The 21,767-nt window shown below is 36.3% G+C and overlaps 2 protein-coding genes across 6 annotated transcripts; one reads left to right on the top strand and one right to left on the bottom strand.

Annotated features, from left to right (window-relative positions):
- The first annotated feature begins 5,136 nt into the window (after window positions 1-5,136).
- LOC105456423 lies at window positions 5,137-14,944 on the top strand. 5 transcript variants are annotated; one of them, XM_011700434.1, is made up of 15 exons: window positions 5,137-5,460; window positions 8,764-8,896; window positions 9,081-9,228; window positions 9,325-9,539; window positions 9,794-10,063; window positions 10,161-10,247; window positions 10,330-10,599; window positions 10,697-10,883; window positions 11,033-11,367; window positions 11,477-11,773; window positions 11,881-12,147; window positions 12,232-12,493; window positions 12,618-12,995; window positions 13,876-14,191; window positions 14,363-14,944. In XM_011700434.1, the coding sequence occupies exons 1-15, from the start codon at window positions 5,453-5,455 to the stop codon at window positions 14,415-14,417; spliced, it is 3,228 nt and encodes a 1,075-aa protein (XP_011698736.1). In that variant the 5' UTR covers window positions 5,137-5,452; the 3' UTR covers window positions 14,418-14,944. The 5 variants fall into 5 exon arrangements, with proteins under 5 accessions (XP_011698736.1, XP_011698734.1, XP_011698737.1 ...); XM_011700432.1 differs by having other exon boundaries at window positions 13,774-14,191; XM_011700433.1 differs by lacking the exon at window positions 5,137-5,460 and adding an exon at window positions 7,659-8,015 and having other exon boundaries at window positions 13,774-14,191.
- Window positions 14,945-19,460: 4,516 nt separating this feature from the next.
- Window positions 19,461-21,570, bottom strand: LOC105456419 (ADP-ribosylation factor-like protein 8B-A). The gene is made up of 3 exons (XM_011700423.1): window positions 21,248-21,570; window positions 20,321-20,637; window positions 19,461-20,239 (listed from the first exon to the last, which is right to left on the bottom strand). Exons 1-3 carry the CDS (start codon window positions 21,368-21,370, stop codon window positions 20,119-20,121), a joined length of 561 nt encoding a protein of 186 aa, XP_011698725.1. The 5' UTR covers window positions 21,371-21,570; the 3' UTR covers window positions 19,461-20,118.
- Window positions 21,571-21,767: the final 197 nt, after the last annotated feature.

Below are 21,767 nucleotides of genomic sequence, written 5' to 3'. Positions count from 1 at the left end.
TTAGAGGATATATCCTCCTCGCGAGATGATTAAATTTCGAAATTCGAATCCGTCTTTTCACGCCGTCACGCGCGTCGTGTTCGCGCGTCGATCTCTTTCTGCTGAATGACCAAATTAATATTGAAAATGTTAACCGTTAGGCCGAATCGGCCGAATGATGACGAACGAACGCACGAACGTACGCTTCCCCCCGATAGCTTGGAGCTCGCGCGCAGATCGTAGCAAAATTGTCTCGCTACACAAGAAAGGCGCGCATCAGATCTGCAGGCATTATACAACAAATTCCCGACGTACTTTTAAGGCATTATAAGCTAGGTTGAATATAGAAAATTTTTATACGATTTATAAGACAATGCATTTTGCGCATGTGATCGATTAATTTATTATTCACGCACGTTTCCTTGTTGGCATTTTTTTGTTAAATGTGCACTATATTCTTCTCACTCTCGGGGCGTGCATCCCGCGGCCAGCCCGCTGAGTTTCGCGAATTCCGTCGTGATCGAAACGTATCGGGTGATACAGTGGTACGATCCTCTGAGTTCCAAACATTACTTTTCCTCAAATTACAATAATAATTGTATATTATTATCTTGCATTCAATTATGTTGAGAATAATTCGCGGAACGCCAAACAAGAAATAATGAAAAGATTTACTTTTTTAAATCGATCTTGCGAGCATGCACAAGATCGTATGATGTGCGACGCATAGTATAGCATGATGTCGATGTATTCTTCTATATAGGACTCAGAGGGAAATAAAGAAATGGCGACGGAATCGCGCGGGTCGCCGCGACGTGCCTCGCGTCGTCCTCGCATTCTTCGAGGACGCGTCTTATCTAGTGTAAGATAGCTCTTGTCCAAGTGAAAAATTCCGCGTGATTTATTATTATCACATGCTTCTCCTTACATCGCGTATATTCATGTAATAATATTTATCGTGCGTCTTTCGCGATCTCTTGGCGCGACCGTCGCGCCTGTCGTGTGCACGCCTATCTCTTTGACTGTCATTTTGATCTTTCGTAGCCGCGACAAATGACCAATTAGTTTTAGCCAAGGTTTAGTAAAAGCGGGGAAGAAGAAAAGCTCATCGAATATACTCGTGATATCGAAGTTAAGATCTGGACAACAAGAATATTTAAGAGAATGTCCTCGTTTTCATACATCTGAGTTGTTCAAGGAAGACCACTAGACTAGAAACATCCCCGAGACAGCGCTTCTTTTTACGGTATACCTACATCGCATCACGCTTCTCGGTTGCAAATGATGCATCACCGATTGCACTAATCGCCGGGTCACGTAAATCAGCACGTACCTCTTGTCCTCTTATCATCACTCGTAGACCACGTAGACATGATTAGCGAGTAGTATCATGCGGGATTCGAGAGATTCGTGCCAGATTCCATTGATGACCGATGAAAACGGAGTGGCTTTCTCGCAGAACTGCGTGGACGCCTTTCTCGAATCTAAAATTATAAGATAACGGACAAATCAAGTCAAACTGATCGCGCATCACTTATTGTATAAAGCGGCAATGAATCAATTTCGCGATATCGAGTAAAATAGAAAGAGATTGAAAAACTAAATCTCTTTGACATAAAATTGACATCGGCGTAAGGACGATTTGAATCGATTCAAATTAAACATATTTATGTAGAAAGGAATCGGATCAAAATTTTAATTCTCAAATACATTTACTTTAGAAAAATATTAAAACTACAATTTTATTATGATATGTAATAACTAGCAGTTGGTTTTCTTTGTTAAATATTATTTAGCAATATTTTGCAACAGAAAATACAAAAATCCAAAATTTTCGACCATTAGTTCCTTTCTTCATAATTACAATATAAAAGGAAATGTTCCTCGATATCGGATACCGTATGTATCGCGTTCGAAGTATGCCCGATTTTTCTTTTCATTGCAAAACAACAGCAAATGCGCCGCGGAACGTATATAAATCGGAACGTAATAATTTTCCAAATTTCCCTCGCGTTACGAGCTTCGATCTATACTCTATAGTAGTCGCGCGTATGTAGTATGTGCTGAATATTTAGTGACGTCCAGACAAACTGACAATAACGGCTGTGAGTGTGAGCGGTATTCTCTTTTCAGCAAAAATCTATTCTAGCGTAAACCGCGTTCCGCTCGATTTGCCCACTGTAAATCGGACGATCACCATGTCCGATCGATATTACTACATCCCACATACATACATACATACATACACAATTATTTTTCAAACGAACACAGGCACATACATAAAAAACACATAGCGCATCAATTGATTTTTATACTATAATAATTGTAAATCAGAATTATAATAAACTCTTTTCAATCGATACGGCTCGTGCGGGCCGGTTAGGGTATACCTATATGCTTCGAAATGCGAGATAGACGTATCGTTTCTCTTTGCATTCTATGTGTATACTTTCCGAGAACTCGACACTTACAGCCTGGAGCCGCATTTTAGCAACCCGTTATAGTAAAAACCACGTTTCGAGAAAATTACGAGGGCTCACTTATATTACATCGCGAGTACATCTCACTCGAACGTCGTACCAGATTCATGCAATTAGCCTGAAAAAAGAAAGGACGCTGAAATTCGATGCACTCGCAGTGAACTATTTTTTTACGAATGACAAAAATTGCCCTTGCGGTTGTATACCGATACTGATGTAATAGCGATACTAATCCATTGTGTATCGACGATTAGATTTCCTTCGCACGCGAATTACAACGGTAACGACATGCGTACGTATTGTGATTCAAGTGTCACGGACTGGTTTATACCAAATAAATAAACCACATACAGATACACACACACACACACACACACACACACGCACACACACACATACTTTTAAGCAATCATCGATCATTCGAGATAGAATTTCGTTCTTGAGGGTACATGATATATAGTTTCGTAAAAATAATACAAAGTTAAAAGCGCGACATGTATTTGTGCATTGTGTGCGAAATTCTGCTTTCGTTCGAAAAAAGGAAAACGAAAAGACAGTGCGTGACGCAGCACGAGATTTGCGAATTTGTACGCGCGCCAAATGATTAATTTTCCGTTACGACTCTATATCGAGTATGCATGTGTAACTATTGTTTTATAATACTTAAATCTTATTTGTTGAATATCGATGCGTTTATCTATCTATCGCGCATTGTCCTGATACGTATGTCATTTTAGTACAGAGCGATTGAAGAGAATGATGAAGTATTATTTAGCGCGATGATTATTACTGATAGTCACACATGTCACATGCAATGACTATAAATTATTATGTATTATTACTATTATATTATATTATATTATATTATTATTATTATTATTATTATTATTATTGTGAAAATATATCGCGTTAGTTTTTGGACAAACGAATAAAAACACTAGGGGTGGGGAAATAAAAATTGTAACATATTTGTTGATGGCCAATATCAAATATGTATAAAAGTAATAATACAACATTAATAATAAACAGATATTATTAAATCCACTCGTTTTGTTAATGAAATTACAAAATCTAATTTTAAAATCTAGGAGGGTCGTCTGAAAAGTTTTGAGCTTCAACATATGAAGACGGAATTACTCGTCAAAACCGTTTTCGTACTACTATCGTACGTGCTTTGAAAGATACCTGCGTGAAAATGGTAGCTATTTTGGATGCTCAGTTGTTTGACAGTCATTTGTATCAGTCGATGTTAGTGTTTTTGTAAAAATGGAAAAAATCGAATATTGTATCGTGATTAAATTTGAAAAATAATATTGCCTGCGCAAATTAAAATCGAGTTGGACGCTGTTTACGGGGACTCTGCCCGTATTGCTTTTCAAATGCAAAAATTTAGGGTGCGTTCCATTTAACGCTCGCAACGCTCTTGGAATCATTTCATCCTTGTTGTTTATCAAATGTTAAACAAGGACAAATAATGCTCGCGAACATCGCGATGGAACGCAGCCTTAATCACAATACGATATTCGATTTTTTCCATTTTTACAATTAAAACATTGACTGGCACAAATAACTGTCAAACAACAACTGAGCGTCCAAAATGCGTCTACGATTTTTATAGGTATCTTTCAAAGCACGTACGATTTTAGTACTACAATGATTTTGACGAGTAATCCCATCTTCATGTTGAGGTTCAAAACTTTTCAAACGATCCTCGTAAATTAATTCTAATTTTAGTCATGTGGCAAAAATGTAAGTTATTTTGTACTTTATTTTCCACCATTCAACAAACAACGATTTTACCGTCAGTAATTGCTATGAAGTTTCGGCTGTAAAGTGAGTAACATAACAGGCAGTAAACGTGATTCGTCATAAACCACGAAATCTTATTTTTTGGAAGTTTACTTGTCATCCTAATTTAAACGAATAATAAGCATTTCAACACAATGATATTTTTTAAATAAAGATTCACCGTATTACATATCACATATGAATGATAAATAATAATATATTATAAAAAATATTTGTAATATATTATAAATAAAAAATTGTATTATAATTGTATATTACATCAGGTTTGCGAAATTAATTTTAATTTCAAGAGATTTGTCAAGATTAAGCAAATGTATTTTTTGAAAATATTTAAAATCTATTTCAGAAGAAAAACGTAAAGAAATATCTTTGATATTATAAAGAAAGGCTCATCAAGCTAATTAATGATAAATACAAATTTTAGTGCAAATATCAAAGATCAATGAAATAAACGAGAAGGACGGATATCAGAGGTGAATACACTCGAGAAATTCGAGTTAAAAGAAAGGAGAATGCGAGCGAGAAGGTGAATTTGCTAAATTCGCCTTGCATTGTACCGCGAAGAATGAATTGTCACGGAGAAATTTGTTCCAAGCGCAACTTGATCGAAGACATGATAGAAGACAAAAGCAGCGGAATCTCTCGCTCGCGTGAAGATTCGCTCTCTCGAGGAGGGGTTGACGGCGAGGCGAGAGGCGAGAGTGAGACAAGGGGGAGCGGTTTGAGACAAGAGAGAAGCAGGGGCCGAAGGGGACGATTTCACGATCGCGCCACCGCCACCGCCACCGCCACCGCCACCGCCGCCGCCGCCGCCGCCGCCGCTACCACCGCATCACGGCGTCGCGGCGTCGTCGGTCCGATGCCAAAGAGCGAAGCGCTGTTATGACTCGAGTCCGACTCGGTCGTCGTCGTCGTCGAAGTCGAGGTGAATCTACCCTGCCGCCGCGCCGCGCCACGTCGCGCCGCCGCGCCGGTTCGACGTTAAAACGGTTCGCAGAACACGTGCCGAGAATCTTGCGGTTTTTACCTTCTTTCTAACTATTCTAACGTTCGGAGTTCGACGCGGTATTATATCGCTCCGCTCGGTGCCGATCTGATCCGCGAAACAAGTCACCGCACTTATCGCTCACCTTGCTGGAATATAAGAATTGGAAATTGGAATCCCATTTGTTTTCATCGAGATCATGAAATGGTACGTATATACATCAAGATGCGCCGATATTAATTAAATCAATTTGCGCTTTCACGCGTACGTCGTGCGATTGATTTAACTTCAATGTGTAACTGTTTGTTTTTTTTGCGGATTTGCTAATTCGCAAATCGTGTATGATCGTATATTATCTATAATCGTACAGTGAAGGGTAACGTATGTTTTTGTGACAAACGTATATCATTTTCTGAGCATATGTTTTGAGCAAGTGAATTACAAGCCTTTGCCAGAGCGTTAAACTTAACCGTTTTGGAATACTTCCCGAAATCATAACTAAGATATCTGGATTTAACGCTTCTCTTATAAATAGAGAGAATAACGCAAATTTCTCAGTGCATCAAAGAATAAAATCATGTATGGCTCCTAAAACTCAGAAGCTGTCGATTATAACATTCAACTTTTTTAAATATCTTTTCGATTAATATCTTTTTCCCCGAGAATGAGAATATAAATGTAAATAATTTAATCAAAGTCCACGCTTTTTTTATATTTTCATTTTTTGCACTTTTACCGATCTTAACACAAAGCGTTAACATTAATTCTTCAAAGTCATTTAGTTGAAAAAATTGAAATGGTTTGATGAATCAAAAGCTTCATCGATACAAAACGACATAGTAACAATAATTGAGGGGCGGCAATAACTTTTAATGCGTAATTATATAACGAGATAATTACTGTCTATTTTAGCACCAGAGAATCTCTATCTACGAATTGTATCACGTCCGACAGTATATCCTATTATTAAAATCTAGAGGAAATTAAATTAAAAAAATAATTACCTAGAGGAATTTAAATTAATCGTTACAACGTCGATTCTTTAAAAAATCGTGTTACCATTCGATAACTTAAGTCGGTCGTACATGTATAATTTACGTGTGGATTTACGAATTATCGCGATTATTCTATTCGTATACATAATCCAAGTAAATAGGTAACGATATAAACGTCTATATGCTTTATCGCTATTACTTATTTAAATTGAATGATAATCGAAGTATTCCGCGTTCCAGGCTATTCTTATTTACGCGTAGATGTTGGCTCGTTGATACATGCGGAATAAGAAGACGGAGTGAGAGAAAAATGGAAACAAGTTGGAAAAGTTGTCTGGCGCGGAGGAAGATATGCTGCTCGGAGTATTATATGCCGAGTGGGGCCGTTTAAAAATAGACGTTTAAACTTAAATTATGCCCTCTAGCAAAGGGAGCCGCGAGCGAGCGGTCAAAATTTTATAAGTGCTTTACGCCTTAATATAACCGAAGGATATCGCGCCGTTGAAATCGAAAGATTTTTTTTTTTATTCAGCCCGTACAATTGTAATAATAAAGAATTTAATGCGAATTAAAAGTACAAATTGTTCAGAAATGACGAGTATTTTCCCATAATTATTTTGTAATTATAAGAGATCTTGCCTTTTTAATTACACGTAGCTATAGTAACAGCTAGCTAATTATAATGATAATCGGCAATCAAATCTTTAATTAGAAATTATATTATGCTGTATATAACATGTAAGTAGAGAATACCATACCGTATGCTTGCACACCGCTGTCTTGTTACAAAAAATTCCGATCTTCTTAAAATAACAGCGCGAAAGAATGCGCCGTGTACGTGCCGCTTGCGACCGATTATATTCTTACGAATTATAGTCAAGCGTTCCTAAAGTTTTGCCTAAAAATTAAATACGATTCAATTGTAAACAAACAAGCGCTCATAAAACGATAACATAATTAATTTCAATTGATTCATGGAGGAGAGGTATATGCATTATATGAATTCGAATCTTGCGAGTTATATTTGTAATACGGCCTACCCATGCAAATTACGAGCTGGAAGCGCGCGATCTTCTTTTCCATGATGCGCCATGAAAGGAGACGTTGCCGCGCCGAAGCGCTTTTACTTAACCATGCGGAACTTTGATGCGCGCGCGATAAGAGAACGCAAGATCTACGAGAGATAATAACCTGCAATAATAAACAGGGCGCGCGCGAGCGAGAGAGAGAGAGAGAGAGAGAGAGACGCTGCTGGCGCGAGCGCGAGTGGGCGCGGGCGTGACAGTGAAAAGGAGAAGGAGAGAACTGAGGAAAGGAGCGAGAGAGCGGAGAGACAGGCAGAGCACGCACAAGCGACACAAGTGTGCATCGATCGTCATTCGCCGTACACCGCGCGCTATCTCCCGGCGATTTCGCGCACTACGACTCTCGTGCGGTGCGAAATCGAAAGATGGCCGTCCCGCTGACGGCACTTGACGGGAACTTTTACAGCAGCCGCGGCGGACACTCGTCGTCGGGCCCGGTCGCGAGAAGCGAGTGATCGGCCACACGGGGCGACCCGAGCGAGAGACCATTGCGCGAACGGCAGCCCCTCGGCCCCCTTACAAGCGAGGATGGCGGCGGCGACGGGATTGTGAAGGAAGTCGTGGTGTGCGCGCGCGTTGTGCGACGGTCGTCCGCCGACGGCGGCCGAGGGTACGTCGCGCACGAGAGTAACGTCGTGCTGTCGCTGTGTGAGCGCGGTGTGTGTCTCTAGCAGACGACATTGTTAGTAAAAATAAAGTACTATTGTATATATATTTGGATCGGGTCGGGAGTGAATACGCGCGGCGGTGTCTCGGCGAAAAGCGCGTTTCCTCGTCGCGACGCGACAATTAAAATTCGTCGTAGGTGGCGAGAGAAAAAAAAAGATCACTTTTTGTGTCACGCCTCGCGTCGATCGTCAACGATGGTCGTCGCCCGTCGTCGACTCGTCGTCGTCGTCGTCGGCATCTCCGGTCAACAACGAAATTGCGAAAAAGAATCGAGAGTGTACGTGTGCCCGACGACAGCCTCAATTGATTCCCGTGACATCCGTCGGTCGGCGAGTCGAGTCACGCTGGCAGAGTAACGTGGAGTAACGAATGTAACGATCGCTAAAGCCGAGAGGGAAGAGAGAGAGAGAGAGGGGGAGAGAAAAAGAGCCAAGTTGCGAGCGATCGAAAGATCGCTTGATATGGAGGTTCGCTTCAGGACCGAATAACAAGACATCGAACCAGCGACACTTTTCTCTCGCACGCAATCATGGCTGCCTAGCACAGGGCGCGTATCGACCAATTTTGTCAAACGTCATTTCAGGTTAAAATCGTAACGTAATCGTATTCGTATCGTATTCGAGATGCGTCATGTGTATTGACAGCTTACATCGTCGGCGGCACGGTGATGGAACGCTGTCGCGACTCACGCGAGCACGCTGCGTGTTACGTCTACACATATAAGGTATATTTATGACATAATCTGTCACTTGCGTTTTCAGGCCCGCGAATCATACCGAGGATTTGGCGTTAAGGAATGTAGGCGACGAAAGCACGGATCAAAATAATAATATAACTATGACGAGCGAAGATCTGCTGCAACCCGGCCATGTGGTCAAGGAACGTTGGAAAGTTGTAAGCTTGTTTTTATAATCTTTCCCATGTGTACTCAAAGAAAATTGATAATGTACTTGCCGCTGTTACCAAGAGAAATGTTTTAAAAAGATCAAATCAAATCATATTCCGTATCGAATAGGAAATAGGTAATATGGGCCAGTTGTAATTATATTTAACAAAAATATGTGTCTTGAATATATAGATGAGAAAAATAGGTGGCGGTGGATTTGGTGAAATTTACGAAGGTCTTGATTTAATGACGAAGGAACAAGTTGCCCTTAAAGTTGAATCTGCACGGCAGCCGAAACAAGTTTTAAAGATGGAAGTAGCTGTACTAAAAAAATTACAGGGTTAGTAGAAAAATCTCTAAAAGAGATATTTGTATTCATAAAACTGAGTCAGATGTTTCCTGGATTTTACTTTATCATAAAAATTTACTGTTCTAGGTAAAGATCATGTTTGCCGTTTTATTGGCTGTGGACGTAACGATCGATTTAATTATGTCGTAATGCAATTACAAGGGAAGAACTTGGCTGAATTGCGCAGGGCGCAACCACGAGGAGCTTTTTCACTTTCTACTACATTACGTCTTGGTCTTCAAATTTTGAAAGCTATAGAAAGTATTCATCAAGTGGGATTTTTGCATAGAGATATTAAACCCGTAAGTATGGGTTCACGCATTGCTGTTTACATATAGCCAGAGCGGTTCTATCACGATTGAGGATTTACACTTTTATTATCTGACAATATAGGCCTGTTCTTTAGAGCTGAACCGGCTGCACTACTTTAGAGTTTCACTAGTTTATCTTTTTTCTTCCAATGTAGAAAGAGAAAGATAAACTGTCGACTAGTTCAGCTATGAAAAACAGGCCTTATGTCACAATTGTATTATCATAAACGTATTTTGTTTTACAGTCAAATTTTTCAATTGGTCGCCATCCTTACAACTCCAGGCTAGTATATATGTTAGATTTCGGTCTAGCTCGACAATTTACGACCAGTACGGGAGAAGTGCGACCGCCTCGTGCTGCCGCGGGATTTAGAGGAACCGTCCGATACGCGTCAGTCAATGCACACAAAAATAAAGAGATGGGCCGACACGATGATTTATGGTCATTATTTTATATGCTAGTCGAATTCGTTAATGGACAACTGCCATGGCGAAAAATAAAAGATAAAGAACAAGTAAGTCTGAGAAATTTTAACGTAGTTGTAAGATACAGGAGTAGATAGTTTTATGTATAATTAGAGATGCATTATATTAAAATAAACTCGTGTTTAGGTGGGTCTCATGAAAGAGAAGTACGATCATCGATTACTTTTAAAACATCTTCCATCTGATCTACGAGTTTTTTTAGAACACATTCAGGTAATCTCAAATATTATTTACTTAATTATGCAACAAAGTCTTCAGCTTTTTAATAACACAAAACATTCGTATACTTTTGTAGAGCTTGGAGTATGCAGATAAACCAGATTACGGTATGTTGGCTGGTCTATTTGAACGATGTATGAAACGTAGAGGTGTAAAGCCAAACGATCCCTATGATTGGGAAAGGCCGTTAATAGCTAATGAAAGTTTATCAACTACTAGATCATTACCTGCAGTAGCTTTACCACCCCCTCTCACTACAGCTACTACCCTCAATCAGCCTCCGACTACGAACGTAGATACGAATAACCAAGAGAATGTGGAACCGGACAACAGAAAGGAGTTAGATGTGAGAAATATAAAAATCTTGTTTTTTTTTTTTTAAGATCTATACTTTTAAAAGCACAAACCCCGTTTTTTATCGTGTATATATTTATTTGACATAGGCACAATTGGATTACGAAAGTATATATAGAAGAAACAGGCAACGTGGAATGGAAGGTTCTCCAGTGCCATTTGCAGCAGCTATCAGCAATCATGGTAGGGATAAAAATTGCAATGCCACAATACCAACGACGGATAATACGCATCAACAAGTCGCGCAACAGACTATGCCACCTTTGCCAACCCAAGGTTTGTACAGGTTTATCTATATATATATACACATATATATATATATATATATATATATATATATATGTATATATATATATGTATGTATGTATATGTGTGTAATAATTTATTTTATCCTTATTACATAATAATTATTTCGCATTGCGTAGGATCTCCCAAAAAACGACGTGCAGTTTCGATGGCAGTAGAATCTCAAGTCCCTACGCCAGTAGAAAAGCAGGTAGATAACGAAGGAGACGCATTAATGGCTTCCGCGCGTTCCGCATCCGAGGTCTCTCGCCTTAAAACAGTAACAAATGCAACAGCACCACTTAGGAAGTCGGCGAGTGGCGCTACGTTGCCCGCTACTCTCGCCCGTTTGCGCATCGCTACGCCCGAGGGAACGTCCGGTGAATTACCGAGCCCTCGTATACAAACGGAAGTTGACGCTTCCTATTGTTCTTACGATGTAACTAATACCAAATATGTTGGAAATCAAAGCCCGGTGAGTTGCGCGCGATCTATATATATATATTTAACGTAACAGATTTGTGCATTATTATCCCTACATTACAGCTGACAGTCAAGCGAATTGTATATTTGGAAATTTTCAGGTAACTGAACAAAGAGAACCTCTCAGAAGAGAACCTAGAAGGAGAGCAGACAGCCGACAACAAGTAAGAAGCGGACGGTCAGCAGTACGTGATTGTTCTATTACGCAATTTGCACAAATAGACGACGACAACGTGTCTGCCCTGCAGCAAGTGACCAAAGGCGGTGGAGGATTAACTCTGGCCTCGCAGTGGAAGTCACAATTTGACGATTCCGAAGAGACTGATAACGAGTGGAAGGGCGAAAATTTGCAGAGCCCCGAGCACAAAGGGATGAACGTTCCATCCATACCACCACAAGTAAAAATTCTTTCTCATTTTAATAAAAAGATTAGATTGGCAGGAGCATATGTTGTATGAAAATGCTCAAGCGATGCTCGAAATTTAAACCAAGTTTGTATATACAGTCCACAGGTATCGTCGAGGGCTCACAACAATTGGATACAAAATCCACTGCAGCTCAATCAAATACCTCAAATGTGTGTCAACAGCAGTCTTTAATGCCCACAGCATTGTCTAAAATAAGCGAAGATTCTCCGAAGCCGGCGGTGCCGCATAGATGTTTAAATATCGCGGGTATCGAAAAGTATCCAGAACTGCAAGGGGCACTTCCGCGAGCTTGGAGTGTCCCAGTTTTAGCGCCACATGTTCGAGCTTATCTCGAAGCTCCTTTGGTTCGTATTATATTCTAATATATGTGGTCTCACAACCGATTGCACTTGCACATACGTATCTATTACGTATTTCGATGATAATAGGTTCAGCAAGCAGCATTTGATGATTTGATGTATAAAGTTGATGTTATGAGGAATATTGCCACTCGATACGATGAACCGAGACAGTCCGCACCAGTCAGAAGACCTAGTCTACCAGCAGTAGCTTTCCCTGATGCAATATCTAACACTCCTAGAGGAGAAGAAGAGGAAGAAGCTGTAGCGGGTAGATTGGAAATTAGAGTGGTAGATGCAACTGGTGGTGCTACAATTGTGCAAACTAGTGCCGACAGGGAACCGTTACAAAGTACGTGATCGATTGTTCTTTTTCACATCTATTATTGATTTAAGTGAATTAGTGCGTTAGTCGCAGAGCTGCAATCCATTTTGCGCTTTATAAATGCAAATAGTTGCATTATCTAAATTTGTAGAGAAATTAACGAACGGCACGGCGGGTAGCCCGGCTAGTCCTAATCCAGGACCAGAAGAACCATCGATATATTACGACGCTACCGAGAATCGACCGGTAGCAAATGTGACTTTGCAAAAGGAATCGATTAATGTCACTACTGCCTCGACTACTGTACTAAACGCAGTACCGCTTCGTGATAATAAGGACAATAAAGAGAAGGAAACATCTAGTAGGACGTACATCGCTCATAGTAAAATACCGGTTCCTGTTAAAAGTCCAAGGTGTTCGCTATCCGAATCGACGCCCGAGACTAACACCCCGAATATCAAGGCGGGAACTGGAAGTGACATAGAAAAGCTACCCGTGCCCGCGACCGCAACTAAGGAAAAAGAAAATAGTTAGTAAAACTAATATAATACAGAGAATTTTTTAATGATATCGACACATGCCTATAATATGTATATTTCATTGTTTGCAACATGTAGAATGATGAAAATTGACACGACGTACATTGTTCTTAAAAATTTGGTAAAGAAAGCGATGTATCACTGCAGATACATACTGAAAAAGCTATGCTTTAAACGCTTTGATTTGTTACTATATGATGTTTTATTTTAATAATTTTAAAGATTGTTTATTTGCACTATATTATTGTTATTAGAGAAAAGTTCTTATGATATACTAATATAACTCCAATGTAATACAAAAATTTACTATTATATCTTAAAACAATTTTATCTGGAGAAAATAATTATATAATAGGAAACTACTTATTAAATTATATATAATTTACTTTTTGCTTTAAAAAAATTTTGGTTTCACATTATCATATCATAAATATCGTGAATAAATCTTACAAATCGTTATTTTCTCAAAGTAAAAAATATTAACATTTCGTAATTGTACAAAATATTATGTAATAATAAAATGTGCACGAATTTTAAATATCCCAAAAGAATTCAGCCATCTATTACATAGAAATAATTTTTGATAAATAAAAGAGAGATTAGTCTAGAAGACTATGATTTGTATTTAAAAAATGAGGATGTGTGTGTATGTGTGTGTGTGTGTGTGTGTATATTATATAATATGTGAAATTAATTTGATGTTTTTTATTAATTTTGTTAGATTAATTTATGTTAGTTCCTCTCCGTACTAACATTCGCAAATTTTAGCTGTCAGAGGTAAACCATTGACAGCACATGCGGAAGCGCCAGCACATTGCCGTCGCATGCCGTTATCTGACGCTAGACCAATCATGTCACCTTTAACTTCAGCCAGCTCTGCCGAAGACGAAAATTTAACTGGATGTACGCCCGCTTTGCGCCGTCGAAGACAAAGTGAAAAATATGTGACAGACGCTAGTCAGCTGAATCTGCAGTTCCAAAGACCGCAACATAAAACGAGACCGCAATCTGAAGTATTACCGAAACTTTCTCCCAGGGGAGTACCTTCGCATCTTTTGCGGGAGCCTGGTAAAAAATCCGAAGAGAGCAGTGAAAGTGATTCTAACAGTAGTGGACCGCCAAAGTCTCCTCAACCACCACCACCGCCTACATCGTTGCCACCTCAAATAGCAGAAAATCATGCTAGGTGAATATATTTGCGCACATGTATCTGACACTTGTACGAGTATTAAAGCCAGAAATTTGATACACATTCTTCCTTAACTGGATAGATATCTGTCACTACGTAAAATTAACTAATGATACCGCATATAATTTCTCTTCTGTAATTATAGATGTAAATTTTCTGTAATTATAGATGCCGCCGTTATTGGCCAATACCTGATGCAACGGTTGCTAGCAGAGAATCGTGAGATTTGATGTTCAAAATGACAAATAGCCTCAGTTTATGTTAGGATTGAGAAGGCTTTTACTGCTCAACCATCTGAGAATGTGATATCATTTGGAGCGCCCGCAATACGCAATTTTTCTGATAAAAATATGTCGTCGGACACATGAAAATTTTAGCAAAAAATGCATATCTACAAAGATACAGAACATAGCTATTCATTTAGCGTGCGAAAAATGTAACTGTCTGTGAATGCATATTCAAATAATGTCGCTTTAATTAACTGCTCAACTTGTTGAGTAAATTCCTCAAAAGACATCTTTCTAATTATTTTTGGGGTATATGCTCAATAAGTTATTCAGTAAACTGAATAAAAGTGTACATGAGATTGCTTTCAGTGTGCAAGCAGTATAATAATCTTGATTCGGCATAGTCGCTTTTTTTAATACTATATCTTTTCTTTATTTATAACACTTGTCACATTTATGTTGCAGTATGAACATTCAAAGTATCTTTAAATCTTTAAACTTAGTATTTCTACGGTATTATATATTTATTTCCTTTTTTTATATCTGTTGAATTTGCATAATTTATGCATAGCACATGTTTTTTTATATGTTATCAGAATTCTATGTTATTAAATCTAATAGAATTTTTTTGCACGAAAGTCTCAAATACACTTATTTGAATGATTTATTCGTATTATAGAAAATATCCTGTAGAGACAGCTTTTATAAGATTTATAATTTTATTAGTAGTAGCTATAAAAAAATATATAAACATATTTTTGTTGTAATAATAATTATTATTACAACTACTGTTGTACACTGAAACATATTTTATTTGTTAAAATAATGCGAATATTTTATATCTTAAAGGAATGAATGCTCGATAATTTATTAATTAAAATTATACTGATTTATGAGCGTACTTTAAATTATTAATAATTTAGAATTGCTATCTTGCAATGAGCATAAATCACGTAATAATAACAATGAGTTTTTGGATAATATAAGAAAGCATGGATAATAGGTATTATTTACTATTGCAAGAGAAAAATGAGTTTAATGAAGTGGCTCTAGAATAATTATAAAATTCGGGCCGGATATACTAGTCTCTTTAATAGCCCATTATTAAAGTCAACAAAATGCGCAATTTTTTCGCATATATACGAGATGTTGCAAAATCATCAGAAATCCTTTTAATAGCAGATCCTTGAGCCAATTAAAAATCGTGTTTTCCTTAGCAAAAAAATATAAAAGTAAATAACCATTTATTACAATTTCTTTAATTTTTGGATTATATATTTTTGTGATTAGGCCTCAAATTAAAATTCCATCAAAATATATTTTCTGTCTGAAATTAACTAAAGAATATAGTTCCATTTGGTTTTAGTTTTTTTCTTTTTTCTTCAACAGCTTACTAAATTGGCTAAAGAACATGTCATTAAAAGAATTTTTAATGCTTTTGAGATATCCTGTAAATGTATATGATCTCAGCTTCCTTGTACTATCTTTCATCTACAGATCTTTAGATTAATTTGAAATAAAAAAGGTTTTTTAATTCTTGAACTGTAAATAATTAAAAAGTCAGGGATTTTCTCAAATTAGCTTCAGGGATGTAAATATATACATATATATACATATAAGTATGTAGAGTAAAATAATAAATTTAAATTGAAAACTGATATTTATGAGTATTATTAAATTATATTAATTTTATTTAGAAATTAATATATATAAAGTTATACATTGCATTTTTATTTTTATTATTATTAAAAATATTTAAAATTGAATGTTAAAAAAAATCACAAAATTTTCATTAAGAAAAATGCATCCCAAATTTATCAGGGAATCTATAGATGAAAGGATATGCAGAGAATTTGGGAAACTGCGTATATGAGTATATGCGTGTAGGTGCGAATCAAAGAGATATGTATGCGTGTAAGAAACATTTATAGAAACTTTCAAATAATGTTTGTACCAAACAATGTACTAAATACAGGTTCCTTTATTCGAGCATTGTAGTATATAATATATACATATATTACACATATGTGTATATATGCACATATATTTCAAGAAATGGAATATGCCATAACTATATATGAAGAAAAGGATGTCGGATGAGACATAATTGTGACAGATATTTAAACATTTCTTATGCACATAATATGACAAAAAAATTGATTTAAGCACGAATACTATGCGAGTTTTCTTATATAACAAATCTTTTGAATGAAGTCTAGTGATGCATAAAAACTAGTCATAGTAGAATAATCCACAATGTGCTATTGTTAAATCTAGTTTTAAATATATAGAATCATGTCACCTTGTATAAAATAGGAAGATAATTCTGTGCAATGATTATGATAAAATCAAGTATAGGAAGTGTTCCGGTATTGGCGAAAAGTGGAGGCATAACGTAATTTCTTATGAAATGTGATGGCGATTTTTTTTTTTTTTTTTTTAGTAGATACAAAAATGTTAATCTTCCTCGAAATTTTTGTCGGGGAAGGGATTTTGTGTCCAGGATCATAAAACTATATGACCATTTTTCGTCAATTCTGCATGTGAACACCCAATATAATAATTTATAAATTAACAAGTTTTTAATCGTTTTATTCGGCGGAACATAATGCGCAACAAAAGAGATTGTAAGGAAGTTATCATCGACTCATTATTGCTTATTAATTATGTGGCAATATCTTCGTGTAAATGTATACGAAGTGCGGATACACGACGTAGATTGAATAGATAGATATAAAAGGATCAAAAACAGTGAATTTTGAATATTATTAATGATAGCATTATTATGTAAGAAAAAAATGTATCTTTTCACGCAAGTATAGACTTGTAACTGTAAAGTATTATATACGGATACATGTATAATTGAATTTATAAAGTTCCAACGTCTTTTTTTTTTTTTTTTTTTTCAGAAAAAGGAAAAAGAGAAAAAGCATATAGTATCTTCTTTCCGAATTTATGTAAATAAATGGCATGTATGCATATATATGTAGATATAGCTTATGACAAATGCATATATACATATATGCATATAGATGCAAATATATGTATTTTATGGATATTCAAATGTAACATACAATGATTAAACAGAAAGTTACAATAGATATCCAACAAATTTGAGAGATTAACTCATTAAAGCCCATAGTTTCCTGTAAGTTTTAAAATGAAATTTTCGTATCTTGATTTATTGAATAACCCAGAGCAATATACTTTAGCATAGAAATTTTTGTGTAGAAATCTTATCTATTTTCTGATAAAATATCTGAAAACCAAACAAAAACTAATAGTAACTACAATTACAACTGGACCTTAATGAGTTAATTTTAAATCAAATCATAATCAATGTAAAGACAGACCGTAATAATGCAGGATGTAAACAACACTGGGAAGTATTTGAAAGTTAGATGTTTTAAAACCGGTTTTTTTTTGCGAAAATTATATAAGATGCTCTTAATTATAACAATTTTCAGTATTAAATATCGTTATAATTAAGTATCAAATCCTGCTAAAGTTTATTTAAAATCAATTGAAGATTAAAACTATTCAGTACATCAGTTGTCTGTTCATATTATAGTCATATATCTTAAATACAATTCTTAGAATTTTGATCACTTTAAAAATATTCCTTCTCAACGATCTTCAGTACAGAAACATTAATTTCAATCTTACATCAAAAAAGTCTATCATTAAAATATTTTCCAGTTTCGTGCAGAATATTCTGTTTGTGAAAAGTTATAGAAAAATTATAATAGTACGATATTCTTAATCGAATTTAACAGACAAGAGTATTGTCTTCAAATTCTATAAAGAATATTATTCTACTATATTTTCACATTTATTTTATTTTATTTTCTCAATATTGTCTGTATTATCTTTACAACAACGCGTTTCGTATAAAATTATCCAGTATTCTGTATCCTGTATTTCTATATGATACTTGACTTTTGGACCTTAACCGTAAATGTAACTGTCTGTATGTATGAGCATATTTTCTGTCCCCGAAAGATGGAAACGTATCATTCCATCCATGATTCTGTATTGTAACATACGCATTATAAAATAAGAGACACAATAATCGTTTCTATCTTTATCATGTACATGTATCCGCAAATCGTTGACGAGATCTCGAGGACATGATCTTTTTTTCTGCTGTAATATGTAACTAATCTTTCGCGGGCAATTTAATACATATTATTGTGACCACTTTTAAAGGAGAGTGAGTCATGTACAGTAAATAAATATATAACAAAAATTGGCTGTAACGAACACCGTTAGAAAATGAAATACCATATTGTCATATAAGCGTAATTCAATTTAGCTGAAACTTTATTTCAGCAAATTGAACTTAGGAAAGCTCTTCCCCTCCCTATACAGTACACTATTTTAAAAAATTGTATTGTAACGATCTCTAAAAAATGTGTACTTTGAATTCGATACAAATATCGAAGTGTTTCAACGTAACACACAATACACTGAGCAGCTAAAATTATGTCATCTCTGTGACAATTTTATAATTATGTCACCAAGTGCAGCCAATCGGACAGAGTTATTTAGAAACATTTTGTTAGAAGCAATTTGAACCGATAACCACAGAAAGGTGGATTAAGGGAAATTTAAGCGTATTATATATAAACTTTATATATAGATAGAAATGAATGAAAAGAAACCAATTTATAGAATAAATAACGAAGAAAATGTGCGAGCGTTTAAACTTCCTGGTATCGCTGCAGAGTAAATAAAATCTATCTATTCTATTGTGCAATTTAATTCTTTTAGACATTTATAATAGAATTTATACTTCTCGCAATGAATTGTTCTCGAATTGTTTTTGTGTCGTTTCCATTACTGTCATCACGTCATTAACCTTCTTTTCTCTATTACCTTCGCGAAATATTTGATAAATATTTATGTCTTATCGCATACATCTTTATATATATATATATATATATATATATATATATATATATATAATTTTACATAAACATAAGAGAATAGCATCCGACTCAGGATTATCACATTCTTGAAGTAAGAAGAAACAAAGATGATGTTTGCAATACATCGTTTTTATTTGTTATTAAAGTTTTTCGAGGTGTGTGTATGTATATGTATATATATATGTCTATATATATACATAGTATAGTATATTTTAATTAATAGTGATATCTTTGCGCGTGTGTGTTTTTCGTAATAGCTACAATTTTTTCTAATTTATACATGAAACGTTTGGTATCTTTCGAGGGTACAAGACAAAATCAGAATATCGACATCTAGACTATAATATCACAATAATTAACTGCGATTATGTCGGTATTATTTCAGCTTTACACAATAGCGGCAATCATAGAAAATACAGAGATACTAATTATATTTGTTATTAAGTATTGGAATATATTCTTGGACTTACCTAAAACGAAATTATAAAAAATTGTTCCTTATTATTAAGGTGCTCGTGAGAAATGAGTGCCTTACGGTATAATTCACACGAGCATATTCTTGGCATACAAGCATGATTTTTAAATTTTATCATGGCATATATTCGCACCATCCAACTTAGATCAGCTAAAGCTCAAGTAGTTTTTCTACAATAATGACTCAGTTTTGAACAAAGTTTGCTCAATGCGCTCATTTCACAATTGATCCCAATACTGTTATCAGTATCAAAGACTCGCCGATACTAACAAGTGGGATATTTTAAGAGTATTAACGAACTCCACTTTTTGAATGCGCTATGAGCCATTGTAACGTAATATCGATATTGTCTTTTTCTTTACACGAAATACTGTAGCAACAAATTTCACGGTCCTGAATCGCAGATAAATTCCTGGAACAAATATTGCCATATTGTATATCTGTATCTGCATATCGCTGTAAAATATTACACGCAGCTAAACGCGCAACTTACATTCGTTCTATAAGTCCATTCTCATCCAATGCATGAGGTAGATCCCTTTTATTACCCAGAACCAATACTGGTATCCCAGACAATTGTGGCTTATCCAACAAATTGTGTAATTCATTGCGGCTCGCCTCGATCTTCTCTGAATCGGCTGCATCCACCATGTAAACGATGGCGTTTACTCCTCGACAATATCTCTCCCACATGGATCTAAACCTCGGTTGACCACCAATGTCCCATACTTTTATAGTAACATTGCCCTTGGTTATTTTACGCATGTTGAAGCCTACAGTCGGTATCATATCTTCGCTAAATTGCCCAGACTGAATATAGAAAAGAGAATTATCTTTGTTAGTTGCCCATGTTCCAAGAACAATGACAGGTACAATTATCATTAGTAAATCTGATAACAAGGATTACAACTGCAAATGTACTATGAATAAGCATATTCAAATTTGGCATAAATAAATTTATCTTTCAAATTTGTCAATTTATTTATTGGAAACATTCAAGTTGTAAATGCAATGCAGAAATAATCAAGTTTTACTATAAATCCGCGATATAATAATAATAATCCGACTTGCAAAAAAAAGAGAAATAAAGAGAAAGTAGGAGAAAAGAGACGTAAAAACAATTGTGGCAACACAATTTAATGATATATCATAGTCAGTTGCGATTATATATCGACAATCGTATGTTAAATCATTTGACATAAGGGCGTATACGGATGTATGTACGATGTACGTACGTTAATAGCGACGGAGTTACTTCGAAGGGATTATTGAATCTAACCAAGGCATATTGCGACACACGTACAGGCAGAGTCCTTTCGCGGACCTTGCGTCTCAAGAATTGTCGATGTCGACATTTACGTTTCGCGAGGACGACTCGCGGCGTGATAAATAGAGAGATAGAGATCCATGACTCACGTACCGCTATGACATTCACGAAGGTAGTCTTTCCACTGTACTGAAGACCAACGAGAGTGAGTTCCATCTCTTCCTTCCAGAAGAGGGACTTGAACCAGTCCAAGATCCGATTGATGAGGGCCAGCATATTGAATTTCGTACGGCCAAATCCAGCTCAGTCGAGAGAGAGAGAGGTTAAAGTGGAAACCCCTTCAAAATACACGACCGCTCGTACCTTTTGACGTATAGGTCTCGCTGTATCCGCCGTCCAGGATACGTCAGACTAGCGCTCCCAGATGGAAAGACGAATTCCACGCGTGCGCAATAACGCGAGCGTTAGCAGACACCGTGTGCTTTCCAACAAGAGACACAGGCGGCACTGTGTGACACAGTGTCTAGTGTGGTGCTTTCCATCTATGACACAGAGAAACACAGATCGACACTGCAAAACACAACTTAATCTTAAGTTTTGCCGTGTCGGACATCAGTAGTGCCAATACGTCGAGCAAAAAATTATTTTTTCAAGTGTGGTACTTACTGGTTAC

The sequence above is a fragment of the Wasmannia auropunctata genome, unplaced genomic scaffold (assembly GCF_000956235.1).
Source record: "Wasmannia auropunctata unplaced genomic scaffold, wasmannia.A_1.0 LD335681.1, whole genome shotgun sequence".
Lineage (NCBI taxonomy): Eukaryota > Metazoa > Arthropoda > Insecta > Hymenoptera > Formicidae > Wasmannia > Wasmannia auropunctata.
Note: the sequence above shows the minus strand (reverse complement) of the source record. Positions and strands in the feature narration are given on the sequence as shown.